This window comes from Mobula hypostoma, chromosome 2 (genome assembly GCF_963921235.1).
Source record: "Mobula hypostoma chromosome 2, sMobHyp1.1, whole genome shotgun sequence".
Lineage (NCBI taxonomy): Eukaryota > Metazoa > Chordata > Chondrichthyes > Myliobatiformes > Myliobatidae > Mobula > Mobula hypostoma.
The window spans coordinates 43,186,121-43,200,504 of NC_086098.1; the positions used below are offsets into that span (position 1 = coordinate 43,186,121).

Consider the following 14,384-nt stretch of genomic DNA (forward strand, 5'->3'; position numbering starts at 1 on the left):
ATGGTGAGAGATGAGCTAATGTACAGAATGTCATGGTGTGTTTATCAGTTGGACAAAATTCACTTCCAGCTACTGCAAACAGTTAGGAAGTCCTGAAGAAGCGTCTCGACCCAAAACATCAACTGTTCACTCTTTGCCTGATCTGCTGAGTTCCTCCAGTGCTTCTTTTGTTTGCATGTTAGTTAGGCAGGTAAATGTGTGTAAGGTTTTTTTTTCTTGATAGCTGACTAGATACTATTAGTGATTGTATTAAATGAATTTCTGAGCTGAGGGGTGAATCCGATGAAGAATTACAGAATAATCGAAGTTCCTCTTCAAATTCAGAAAGTTAATACATAATCACATTGGGGCATTTAGAATCCTAATGGAGATTGGCGAGGGGAGTGGAGGCAATTTGTTAGGTCCAGAGCTATAATGCATAAAACTGAGAGAACAAAATGCATTATTATTTTCAAGTGCTTTTTTTTTGTTTTGTTTCTGTTAACATTTTTGCACTTTAGTCTGCAGGACCAGCTCTTTTATTCAGAGTTTCAAAAAACAACAAATGTCTTGTCAGTATTGTTTTTTACTTCCTCAAGGATAGCATGTAGAATAATTTATTTTTCATTTGTTTTCATTTTGAGATGCAGTGTGTTATTGATAAAGCTACCTATTGCAAATACCTATTTGGTGTTAAGAAAGTGCATTAATGAAGTCAAATTTTCAGTATGGTTGCTTGGCCAGTTGACGGACTGTTGTTGGAGGTAAAATAGTTTACTCACAAGTGAGAAGTGGTGTACAACTGTGTGGTGCTGCTGTCGAGTGATAGCAGCCACATAAGAAGTTGGAACAAATACTGGTCAAGTGAGTTGTTTGATTTTTAGAGAATTCCTGAATTTGTTTAATTTTATTAATAATTCGGGGAATATGTGTTGCCTTTGGTGCTGTGTAATGGGTTTGCAGATGGTGCAAAAAGTAAAATTTTTACCTTGCTGTGAACAAAGGTATCCACAGACCGGTAGCAATGTTTTGTTGAACTGAAAATTTTGTGCTTTGTTTTTACCCCTAGGTGAACAATGAGCTTGAGATTCCACCAACACAACTGATGCAATTTAATTTTGAGCAGAAATAAACTGTTAACATGGAAGATCATTCAGTATGTACAATTAATGCATAAGGGGAGTGATCAGTGATTTATTGGAGCTTGCAGTAGACAGTACCTGGGCAATGGTATGCTTTTTCCACATTTCTCTTTTGCTGCCTATGGACAATGTAACCCTTCAGTGTGCTTTCTAATAGCTAGTTATCTAAAAATTAGTACTGGAAGAAATAGTTACCATTTTGCTAACTATTGGGATTATATTTCTATGTGTAATTTGTTATTTTATAACTGGCAACTGTCAATTAAAATTCATGAGAAATGTTGAAAATAATTTTTAATCATTTTTGTGCTGTGTTTAATGTTTTCTTCCAAGAGACAAAGAGCACTGAGTCCATAAATCACATTCCGTAAACAGGCTTTGCACCCATGTCTGCAAAGGGAGCCATTTTAGCACTATAGTGTATATGCTGCTTTGACGAATTGCTTCTTACGCTGTTGACTGGTGTTGAAATCTGCCTTTGTTAATTTGAGCTGTAAAGTTTAGTATTAACAATGAGGTAAGTAAGTAGCTCATGCTATTCCATGATTATCAACAACAGAAACCACAATGACAAGGGACTGGAGTCTTTTATCAGAAACTTGGCCAGGAGAAAGTTCATTTTGCATTTGTTGCTTAGTGACATGGAGTGGTAAAGTGAATAAAGAATGGGGCTGTTCTCTACAACTATCTGTTAAGGAAACAAGCAGAAGTAGACAGGATTGTTAGCTCTTGTGGAGATTATAGCAGACTACTTATGTGAGGACTACTTGCTTGGTATGAATATTTGAATTTCTTATCCAAAAATCTTAAATGTCAGCCTTCTGGAATAGAGAATTCCCAGTTTCAGTCCTGTAACATCAAAACAGTGAGCATTTGGCCTCCCCTCTTGCTGTGGCAGGAGTAATCTCTCTCTCCCTCGTTAGTATGAGAGAGAGAGCCTGGTGAGATGTTGAAGATGGACAGTAGTTTTTGATGGACTCTAGATCATGGTCTCTGAGGGCTTGCTATGCTTATGTGGTGGGGGATGGGGCACTGCTAGAACAAGTGTGGGGAGGGGGAGGATCAATGCTTTTCTGGGGGGATGGGCTTTTTTTGTCATCCATTCATTGGGGTTTTTTCTGTTTCATGGATATCTGTGAAGAGTAAGGATTTCAGGTTGTATACATTCTCTAATATAAAATGGAACCATTGAATATAGTGTCTAACACCACCACCCCCTCCCATCTCAAGAGTGAAGCCAAGTTGAGACACAACAAAATGGGAAAATATGATCCTTGCAACTATCTTTTGAAACTGTCTTATGCTTTCGGTAAGATCAGCTCTAATAAGCCAAGGACCACTGAGAAGAAGATCAACTTCTGTTCAGCAGGTAATCTGGTCATTTCAGAATTCCACCACATGAGTAATGAATGCAATTGTCATAAACCTTCAAAAGCTGGGTAGCCACATGTTGATGCAGTTGTTTTTAAAACTTTATTTTAAATATCAATATTCAATTGCATTGTTCTCACAACAGAAACCAAAAATTAATTACACAAAGATCCATACAAAGAGAAAGGCAAAAATGGAACTTGATATTTCTTTGTGGATGTAAAATTGTACTTTCATAATTTCACAATGTACACAATAAGGAATGTTTTACAAAGAGGCAACTACCAATTAAAACAGCAATGAGAATTTTGGAGGACATGCTGTCTACCATTTACCTTGGTGCAATCAAGCTTGTAAAGTGCTAATTTATTTTGCAAGTTGAAAGGTTAGAGATTGGTCTGTCAGTGTGGCTGCAGCTAAATATACTCCTGTGATCTCATGTATTTGTTGGATTTCCATGAGAGTTTGTTTCTCATGACCAGAAATATCTAGTCCAACAATAGTTAAATCCTGAATAGGTGAATTGCAGATACCTGTTCCCTTTTGGTTCCATCAACTAGCATGCTCACTGTATGTACTAAGTGGATCTAATTGTAATCTCTCCTCTCCTTCCATCTGAAGACTTTGTTTAGTGATCCACTAAAAACAGTCAGAGACACTGCTCTCATTGCCTTTCCAGATGGAGGTTTGCATTGTATTGAGAGAAATTGTCTTGAGTTAATTGGGTAATTTGTGTTAATTGGCTAACATCTCATTTTTGAAAATTAATATGTTTTAGATTCTTGTGGGGAATTCAGAAAATCATGAATGCAACATGATGTAGCCATGGAATGGGAGTGTAAGAATGTCTATTTAAAGGCAAAGAATAGAATCTGTTGGTCGATAAAATTAACACTTCCATCAGTTGACAGCTACTGGGTTGTGTTTCTGCTATCTAGCTTCAAGTGCTAATAGTAAAACTACACGAGATGTATGATTTTTGCCCTCCCCGAATTCCAGGTTGAGGTATATTTAGACAAGAGCAGACTGAAAATTTACCTTCTAGTGTGCTGTAGATTTTGTAACTTGAGTTCTGTGAAAATGATCAAGGCCAATAACAGTGAAAGGAAACTGCCTATAATCCATTTTTTGTAGTTCAGTAAGTAGACAACATGCATTTGTCAAAACTTTTTTTTAACATACAAAAGAAAACTTGAAATTGCTGAACTAAATTGAGCTTCAGTAATTCTCAAAGGTTATATACTGTATGACTATCAAAACCATGCAAGCACATTGTACTTACAAATGAAAATTAAAAACTGAAAATAACAATCAGTTCTTTAAACATTGATCCAGGATAGCTGGACACTGCACACACAAAAAAATGATGGATTTCTGAGGTGTAGATAAAGTTTGCAAAAGTGAAAGTGACCTGCCAGAAATTTTTAGACCCTTATCTGCTAACATTCACACACTGAGAATTGATTTTTAAATATAATCATCTGTCATTGGTAATCCACAAGGAATGGTGATTCATGCACCGAGTAGCTTCTTCACCATGTAACCTGGCATGCTGTAGAGAAAGAGGCCTATCATGATCACCAATAGCAAAGCCAGGACAATCTTCACAATTAGCCACTTATATCTGTTGCAGATGAGGTATTTGATGGATTTCAATGGGTTGAGAAACCATATAAAAGATGTGTCTGGTCGACTGTCCACAGCAGCAATAAAGAAATACAAAAGACAGAATTTAGTAGTGAATGATATATATGCACTTAACTGTCAACGGTAAGTGGCATACCTAGCTGAACCATATCCCTCTGAAAATTCTGATACAAAACTACTTATTTTGGTGACATTTGCAAACTTACTAACCCTGCAACGTGCATTTAGAGCAAGGTCATTAGTAGATATGAGAAAGTCAATAGACCCTGGGGGGAGCACCACCTGCTCTGGACTTCCGGTTCACAAAACAACCTCCTACCATTTTGGGATCGCTATGCTCCAAGCATTTTCTTGACCATGTAACCAGGCATCGAGTAAAGGAAGAGGCCAAACAGAAGGAGAAGAAGCACAAGGGCAATGATCTTCAAAAGTAGCCATCGATAATTATGCCAGATGAAGTATCTGATTGACTTTAGAGGATTCATGAACCAGATAAAGCTTGTGTCAGGACGACTGCAGAGGAAAATATAAGCAGGAAGAAAACCAGGAGGAAAAAAAGAATACAGTTACTAATTAGTGTCAGGCAGAATTTCAGCATTTTTTTCCAAACATATGTCACAAACACCACATTTCTTGCTGTTTTTGTTAACAGATACTCACCCTGTTTCACTAACTACAAATATTCCACAGTTACTGAATATTTCAACTTTTCATAACATCGCAATGAAGATGGACCAGTAGACCACAATGGGAAGAACTTTCCAAATATCTACCCTCTCTACACTTTATCATAATTTTGTTTCCCTCTATCAGATTATCCTCCAACATCACTTCAGAATCTAGGACATTCACCTAATTATAAGCTTCCCCGTGTTCACAAGAGGATTCTTCAAGTTACGCCATCACTTAACTAATGCCTCATCTGCAAACTAATGACATCAACAGTTTTCCAAATTTATGCCATCCTCTTTCAAATAATTCTGATTACTTTTGCAATTTGCCTCTCCCCTAATGGATCAGATCACAGCACGTGTAGCTTTTATGTTTCCACTTGCCACGCTCCAGTCTTCAACCGACCTCTCTTTTCTCTGTCTCTTTCCACCTGCCACTGTCTCTTGACTTCATCTTACTCCCCTCCTCAGGCCACCAATCACCCTGAGCTCCTGTCTCACCACTCCTTCCCCTCTTTATACTGGCTGTCTCACATCTCCACTTTCAGCCCTGATGTAGGATTTTGACACAACGCATTGCCTGTTCGTTCTCCTTCCACCTTCCCCCCACCCCCACCCAAATACTCACTGAATTCTTCCAGCACATTGTTCACAAATCTAATCTCAAGTTTTGTTTACCTGTGGTTCCAATGCCTTCATAATTCTCATATTACTTCTGGAAATAACCTCTCTACATTACCCTTTAGACATTGTGGATATTTGGTCTATATGAAAGTGCCTTCTAAATACAACTTCCAGTGTAGAACCCTGCCCAGCTTTCCAATGTCACACACAAGCTCTCAGGCCTTTTTCGATGTGTCAGGCATGTTTTGTACCTGGAGATCAGATGAGAGCTGTGCTAACATGACAGGGCAATGTCAGGTGGTACAGCTCAGGGCCTTTGAGGGGAGTATTAAATGAGCAGGGGAAATTACCAAAGATCAGCTGTTTTTTTGAGCAATTCCACATCTGACACAGGGAGGGTGTTAAAGAGCAACTGCATAGGTTATAGGACAGATTATGTTCCAGTAAGAAAGATGGCAAGGTAGGGTAAGCTTTAATATTGAGGGAGGTGATGAATTTAGTCAGGAAGATAACGAGTGTATTTAAGTTTTAGGAAGCTAAAATCAAACGGAACCCTTGAGGATGATAAAGAAGCTAGAAAATAACTTGAGGGGAATTGGGAGAGACCATGCAAAGTCATCAGCAAATAGGATTAAAGGGAATCCAAAAACATTCTTTATGTACAGTATATCAACAGTAAGATGATAACTAGGGCCACTCAAGGATAAAGGAAGGAAATTATGCTTGGAGGCCAAGGACATAGGCAATGTCCTAAATGAGTACTTTGCTTCAGTATTTGTCAAGGATAAGGATGTGAAGGAAAGTGAGATCAATATGGAATGTGCTAACATGCTTGGGTATTTTGAGATGAAGAAAAAGCTGTGTGGTGTTAGGGAGCCCACAGTGTCTGATGTGATGCACCCCAAGTTATTGAGAGAAGCAAAGGATGAGATTGCTGGGACCTTGACCGAGATCTTCATGTCCTCTTTAGCCACAAGTAAGGTCCTAGAGGACTGAAGAGTAGCTAATGTCAGGAACAGTTAGTGTGGATTTGTGTGGGACAAGTTGTATCTTAATAACTCAAGCTTTTCGAGGTGACAAAGCTGAAGGTAGAGCTGTAGATGTTGTCTACATGAATTTCAGTAAGATGTTTGACAAGGTCCCTCATGGAAGGCTTATCAAGAAGATTAAGATGCATGGGATCCATGGTGATCTAGCCATTTGTTTTCAGGATCAATTTGCCCAGAAGACCAAGGGTAGTGGTTGATTGGATATTTTCTGGGTGCCACTCTGTGACCAGTCATGTTCTGCAGAGATTTGTACTGGGACCACTACACTTTGTGATTATATATAAATGACCTGAATGAAAGTGTATGGGTAGGTTAGTAAGTTCACAGATCATAAAAAGTGTGGATGGCATAGAAGAATGCAAAAGGATACAATGGGATGTAGATCAGTTGCAGGTGAGGACAAAGGCAGAAGGCATTTAATCTGGCCAAATGTGAGGTATTATTGGGTGATTGATGCCTGGCTCAGACTCAGTAGGTACAGTACTCTGCCTCTGCACTGCTCTGTGACTCCATGAATAAGACCACAACATGGAGAACATTCAATTAGAACCATCATTTCTCCTGTACAGATTATATTTTGAATTGTGCATACAACTCATTACTTCTATCCCCTCCCCTAAATTGTCCCACATACCTTGGTGAACAAACTCCTACTCCTCAGTCTAAATACATCATTGTACAACTGGGTGTTGGACCTCCTAACCAACAGAACTCAGGTAGTCAGGATGCACAACCACTCCTCTCTCCCCATCATCCCCAGGGCTGTTGGCTGAGCCCGTTGTTGTATACTCCGCTCATGTCTGCATGGCCAGACACCAGGGTAATCACATTGTCAAGTTCACTGATGACATGACAGTGCTGGGACTCATCACCAACAATGATAAGACAGCCTACAGAGAGGAGGTGAAAGAGCTTGAGTCCTGGAACCAGGTCAATAGCCTCTTCCTCAATGTCAACAAAACAAAGGAGATGATTATTAACTTCTAGAGAACTCACACCCTCTTTATATCAGCAGATATAAAGCATATATAGCAGATATATAGCGAGCAGTTTAAAACTCTTGCAAGTGCACATCTCACACAAACTAGAATACATTCCACACAATCAGGAACGCTCACCAATGCCTCTATGTAATGAGAGCATAAGACATAGGAGCAGAATTAGGCCATTCCATCATGACTGATTTACTATCCCTCCTGACTGCTCCCCATAACCTTTGATGCCCTGACTAGCAAAGAAGCTATCACTTCTACAAAGTCATACTTGCTAATCTCTAACTGTGCTTACAAGATCATCTACCTTATATATATTGTGTGCATTTAAATATCACACCATCACCCTTTTCCATTTTGCTCCCCATATTATACTTCACCCTCATCCCACTGACTGAAATTTTGCCCTATCACCAGAATCAGAATGCCTGTCCTTCCTCACAGTTTTACTACACTCTGGATTGACTTGTATACCAACTACCCCATCCCCAACACCTATCACTCCAGTTCCCACTCCCCCCCCCCCGCCCCCCCGGCCAATTTAGTTTAAATCCTCCCCAATAGCTCTAGCAAACCCACCTGGAAGGATATCAGTCCTCCTTGTGTTAGGTGTAACCAGATCTTTTTGTACAGGTCATACCTTTCCCAGAAAAGATTCCAGTGATCTGCAAATCTGAAACCCTGCCCCCTGTACCAATTCCTCAGCCACATACTCTTCTGCTAAATCATCCCATTCTTACCCTCACTGACACATAGCACAGACAGTAATCCAGAGAGTGCTATCTTGGAGGTCCTGCTTTTCAGATTTCTACTCAACTCCCTATACTCTCTCTTCAGGGACTCCTCTCTTTGTCTACCTATGGAATTGGTACCAATATGGTACCTATGACTTCTGGCTGCTCACTCTCCCCCTTTAGAGTGCTGTGGACCCAATCTGAGACATCCCTGGCACCTGGGAGGCAACATACCATCCAGGTGACCGAATCTCCTCTCTGCTCCTTTAATTATGGAATCCCCTATCACGGCTGCACTCCTCCCCCACGTTACTTTTGAGCCATAGAGCCAGACACCCAGTCGCTGTGGCTTCCTGCAGTAGGTCATCCCCCCCAAAAGTATCCAAAGCTCTATACTTACTATTGAAGGGAATGGCCTTGGAGTACTCTGCACTGGTTGCCTATTCCCTTTTCCTTCTGACAGTCACCCAGGTACCTGATTCCTGCAAGTTAGGGGTGACGCCCTCCCTGTAGCTCCTATCTGTGACCTTCTCAATCTCCCACATGAGCCAAAGGTCATCCAGCCTGCAGCTCCAGTTCCTCAACATGGTCCCTAAAGAGCTGCAGCTCAATACACTTCATGAAGATGTCGTTATCAGGGAAACTGGATCTTGAAGTGGCAGGTTTCATGTTGATCTGGACTGTGGAGACATGAACTAGACTAGAATGGTTGGCTTACTTTGGTTTCTCCAGTGGTTCTGGCTCATTTCGAGCCAGGCCTGCAGGACTTTTCTCAGCTTCCTCTGCCGTCAACAAGTGCAGCTCGGCCTCCACCTTACCCTGGAACCAAAAAAGCATTTGATTTGAAGATTGCAATGACTTACACATCTACGTCCCTGTCCACACGGCAATTTTGGCTTGTAAGTGATAGTTCTAAACCCGAAAAAGACAAAACTCCCTACCGTAAGCTCCATTTCATCATTTTCATTTCTGGCAACAAATGGCCACCAACCCTTCACCCTCTTCTGCTTAAAGATGGAGACCATGGGAAATGAAGATTCATCTGTAGCCATTTCAATTGTACAGAGCTTGGCTGTTTTTGCTCCTCGGGTAAACCTGTTCAGATCCAATTCAATTGCACCTGTCGGGGAAAAACATTCCAGTAGGGACAGTCACAACTGAATTGAAGGAAAATGTTCTGGATTATTTCATTTGCATTTCTTAATACTCATTTTAAAGTTAACATGCTTTCCAGAACTTATGCAGTGTTAAAACTACGTGTTTCTTTTGTTTCAGTCTGACTATCCCCACCATCCTACTAAATTTGCTCCTTCAACTCTTCCCCCGGTATTCTGTATTAGTACTGCTTGCTGCATTTCTACAGAACTTGGAAATTCCATGGCTTTTGCTTGACAATTTCAATTGTGCCTTCACGTTCACATATCTAGCTCTGACTCTTCTCTTTTCTTTCTGCTTTATTCCCCTGCCTCCACCTCAGGGAACAGCTTTCTAACCAAAATCCATTTGAGACTCACTACCTCCTACAGCTTCCTCAATAAATACTTCCTCCCTCCCTGCTCTATGTAAGGATCCATTCCATTCTCCTCACTCCTCTCCCTCGGCAATGTCAAATCTTCCCACACAGGTTGCCCCTAGCATGTCTTCCTCTGTAACCATGGCTTCCCCTCCACCATGTTTGAAAGAGCTCTGGACTACAGCTCATATAGTTTTCTGCTCCTTTGTTCTCACTTGCTTTCCTGGGTCTTCATTTTCTGCTCCACCATCCTTTGCATTTAATGGTTCATCTTTCGTGGTGTCTGATACCTTCAATGAGATTATATCACAAAACCAATCATCTACTTTCCTCCCAACATTTTAAAGGGACTGTGCTCATTACGATGCCCTGATCTACTCATCTCATGGCACTTTCCCATGCAACAATAGCTGAAGCAATGTCTGCTCTTTTAACTTAGCCCTTCTCATGATCTGGGGAATCAAACCATTCTATTAGGTGAAGAAATAATTTAATTACATTTCGCCTAGTCTACTGTACTGCATTTAGTGCTCATGATGTGTCTCCACTGAACAGGAGAAGCTAAATACAGATTAAGTGACTGCTTTGTGCAGTATTTCCTTTGTGTGTGGTAGCAATCCTGAGCTTCCAGTTACTGGTCACTTTAGTTCTTCATCACCTCCCACTCTGACTGATGTCCTAGACTGGTCTCAAGGTGGCATGTGGTAAGCTCAAGAAAAGGCATCTACTCTGGGCATATTGCAGCCTTTGGGTCTCAATATCAAATTCAACTATTTCAGGTAATCGAGATTTTCCATTTGTGTAAGGTTATCCATTTGTAATGTTAATGTAAACTAAAGTATTTATTGACTTTTACTCTGTCTACAGATGCAGCCTAATTCCCTTTTTTAAAATTTCAAGCTCAACAATAACTATGACCTGCATTTCATGACAATTTATCCCCTTTTCTTTGTTATCTCTCTATATTTGACCCTATTAACCAGAATTTTTTAGTAACATTGGAATCACTTTGGTACCCATGCCTTGCCCAATTGTCCCTTTGTGCTGTCTTTTCTTCACCCATCTTCTCTGCAAAGTAAAGCTAACTGGGTTTCTCTCTTTTCCATTTCGGAAAAAAGGTCTTCAACTGAAATGTTATTAATTCTGTTTCTCTTTCTGCAGATGTTTCCTGATCTCTGGGATAGGCCACGCATCTGGCAGTGGTCATCTCTACAGCCTATGTAATGTATTTTACCCAGAAGTTTTACAACTCCAGGCCATGAGATGACATTGCTTTTGCGATGATTCTCTGTTTGGCTCTTAAATGTTACACACGGAAGATGACCACAAGGATGTAATACAGAGAGCAGGTGTGCTGGAGGCATTAAGGAGTCATAGAGTAATACAGTATAGAAAATGGCCCTTCATCCCAATTCATCCATGTCACCCACTGTGCCCATCAAGCTCATCTCGTTTGGTCTGTAACCCTCTTACCCGACCGTCCTTTAAAGGTTGTTATTGTACCTGCCTCAGTCACTTTCTCTGGCAGCTCATTCTGTACATATACCACCCTCTGCACGAAGAGGGTGCCCCTCAGCTCCCTTTTAAATCTTTTATCTCTCACCTTAAACCTCTGCCCTCTGGTTCTAGTACACCTTTCCTGGGAAGAAAGACTACATGTGTTCACACTGTCTTTGACCTCATGATATTATACACCTTGATAAGGTCACCTCTCTGTCTCCTATGTTCCAGGGAATAAAGTCCAACCTGAGGCTCCTGAGGCTTGAAGATGTATATATGCATTGAATCTTTGCTGATGTTGTCTTAGTGTTTGCAGATGGCACAAGAATTAGTGGTGGTGTTGACAGCACAGCATTGGTAAACAATGGTAATGCAGTGGCAGATAAAATTTAGTCTGATAAGAGTGAAGGGATTGCCTTTGGGGGACTAATAAGTGTAGTCCATACATAGTGATGATAAGGCCGTAGGGAAAAGTGAGGAACTGGAAGATCTTGATGTACAAATCCAAGAACCTTTGAAAGTGGCAGCACAGGCAGATCTGGTGGGATGATATGGTTCAACATTATAGAACATTGATTAAGTCATAACTGGAGTTGTGGAGTTAGGAAGGGTGTGATTATTCTGGACAGGGTGCAGAGGAGATTCACCATCATTTTGCTTAGGATGGAGCATTTCTCACTGAGGAAGGGTTGAATAGTCTGGATTTATTAATAAATTCTTGGGCTTTCAGCTGGGTACAGGTATCAATTTTAACGTGTGTTTCAATGACAAACTCTGCCATCTTCATCAGGAATAATACCTAGGCATGTCTAGTCTGGAGGTATATATAACCCCATCGTCTGTCCCTCCCGATTGGCTAGTCCTCAACTTTTATCTTTGTTATAATTCTTATTCTCTAGTTTTATTTTGATGACTTCCTTCACCAAGTGATCCTAAAAGCCATTGGTGCAGCACAGCTACTGAAGTCAATCCTATGGCATTTACAGGATTCCCTGTGAATGTGAAGTAGCTTATACTGGCTAGATGGGACGCATGGTGGAAACCCACATCAAGAAGCAGAGGAGGTGTAACCATTTGGGTACCCAGAGAAATTGACAGTAGTAGAACATTGCATTTGCAATGGCCATAGGATTGACTTAGCTGGCACAAAACTACTTTGCCACGCCAATGGCTTTTGGGACCACCTGGTGAAAGAAGCCATTGAAATAAAACTAGAGGAAAAGAATTTTAACAAAGATGAAGGTTTCGCTCCAAGTAAGAACTGGAACTCAATTGTAAGCAAAGTAGGACAGAGAAAACCTGATTGGTTGAGGACTAACCAATCAGGAGGGATAGATGATGGGGGTATATATGCCATCCGACTAGTCATGCCTAGGCATCACTGTTGATGAAGATTGTGGAGTTTGTCATCAAACGTCAGTTAAAATCGATACCTATGCCCAGCTGGAAGCCTGAGAAGAGTTCATTTGTCATATATGCTGGGAAAGCACTAGATCCTTAGTCAGATCTTGTGTTACTTGGAATGGAGAAGACTGAAGGAAAACCTGACCGAGGAATGAAAAATTAGATTGCAAGAAAGTTTTATCCATGGTAGAGATTTTAAAAAAACAGGGCATAGGTTTAGGGTAAAGGATGGGAGACTAAGAAGGGAATTGCCTAAGGATTTTTAACATCCAGAAGGAAACTACCACCTGAGAATGCTAGAGGCAAATGCTTCCAGAACATTTTAGTAGTATCTATGAAAGCACTTGAACTCTCAAGGCAGAGAAGGCTACAGGTAAATCAGACGAGTATAGATTGGTACTTAATTGTTGGGTTGGACATGGTGCATGTGGGAGTAAAGGGCAAAGGGACCATTTCTGCACTGTGTAACACTGAAACTGAGTGCATTACATCAACTATGTCAAATATTTATTTTAAGTTGGGGCAAGTAAGGAGATTGGTTAATTTCCCTCATTCTGTGATGTAACTGTTTCAAAGTAGAAGAGTTTTTCTTAATGATAAACATGAATGTACAAATGTATCTGGATCTAATACTCAAGATGATAAAAGAAATGACAGTTCATCTTACCAAGGAAGTCATCAGCTGAGAAGTGGTCAGCATCCCAGACTTGCAGAGTTAGACGTGCTGGTATCTTGTACTCTGTCTCATCCCAGGAAAACATGGATTCCTTTTTGGACATGACGATCTTCTCCTCAGCCATTAGATAATCAAATGGGAAGATGAACCGCCAGTTGAAGTTGCCTTCGCCAGTCAGTGAATGATAGTGCACGTCAGTGTCCTGCTTGTCTTCCTGCTGCCCTTTCAGCCAGCTATAAGAGGCAGCCAGCAGCAGAATGGTTAATACCACAAATCTTAAAACCAGTCAAAAGAAATCCAGTCTAAAACAAATCTCTGCCTGTACCTTGGATCTCTGATTTCTAGTCATCACTGTTGGGAATAGTCTAAAGAACAACCTGGTTTCAAACTGGACTAATGAACTAGCATTAATTTTGTTCATGTTCTTGGATGAAAATATTTACCCAACTGGACTGTGGAGAAGGAGATACTTTGCAGATGTATGAACTAATGTGAACCTGACATAGGTTATGCTGGAGATTTGTTTTTAGAGATATCTTGCTCATCACAAATTTGGCACATCCATTTTACTCATCTCAGCCACGTATCCAAAGATGTCACTAATCACACAACACCATTTTCTCCCTTTCAGACTTAAACTGGAATTCAAAGCTGTGACCTCTGAAACATTTCTTCTGTTTCTTGCTTTTCCTACTTAAAGGAGCCACTTTCCTGACATTGAGAGACTTTACTGGGCACCTTCAGAACTCACTGCAAACTTCTCAGAAACCTTCCATAGTGCGTCATTTCTAAGAGTGTGAGTTCTTTCCAACATTTAGCTGCTGATGTATTAATTCTACACATTTTTGGGCAAACTCTTCATCATTGGAAGTTCGCTACACAACGTCACAATGGACAAGAAGCAAATACACACCTGTCAATATGATGTTCGCATCTCCGAGTTTGCGAGTTACCAGTGCAACAGGTGTCCCTTGGCCGTCTATTCTTAGAGAAAGGATTTTATCTGCCTTGATTTTTAAAGAAGGCCAGCTGGAAAGTCAGAACATGGGAATTGCCACTTTGGCTAGTTCCCTGTGAGTGCA

General features: G+C 40.6%; 2 protein-coding genes across 5 annotated transcripts in view; one reads left to right on the forward strand and one right to left on the reverse strand.

Annotated features, from left to right (window-relative positions):
* drc1 (dynein regulatory complex subunit 1 homolog (Chlamydomonas)) overlaps positions 1 to 1,968 on the forward strand; it is an 82,018-nt gene extending 80,050 nt beyond the window's left edge. For all 4 annotated transcript variants that reach the window (XM_063071011.1, XM_063071020.1, XM_063071029.1 and 1 more), the window contains one exon: positions 1,049 to 1,968. In XM_063071011.1, the coding sequence (XP_062927081.1) occupies positions 1,049 to 1,111 (63 nt within the window). In that variant the 3' untranslated portion in view covers positions 1,112 to 1,968. The remainder of the gene's footprint in view (positions 1 to 1,048) is intronic.
* Positions 1,969 to 4,058: 2,090 nt separating this feature from the next.
* otofa (otoferlin a) overlaps positions 4,059 to 14,384 on the reverse strand; it is a 379,390-nt gene continuing 369,064 nt past the window's right edge. Inside the window, exons 44-47 of the mRNA XM_063071051.1 lie at positions 13,294 to 13,535; positions 9,151 to 9,329; positions 8,928 to 9,028; positions 4,059 to 4,652 (exon numbers count right to left, since the gene is read on the reverse strand). Coding sequence (XP_062927121.1) covers positions 4,472 to 4,652; positions 8,928 to 9,028; positions 9,151 to 9,329; positions 13,294 to 13,535 — 703 coding nt within the window. The 3' untranslated portion in view covers positions 4,059 to 4,471. The remainder of the gene's footprint in view (positions 4,653 to 8,927; positions 9,029 to 9,150; positions 9,330 to 13,293; positions 13,536 to 14,384) is intronic.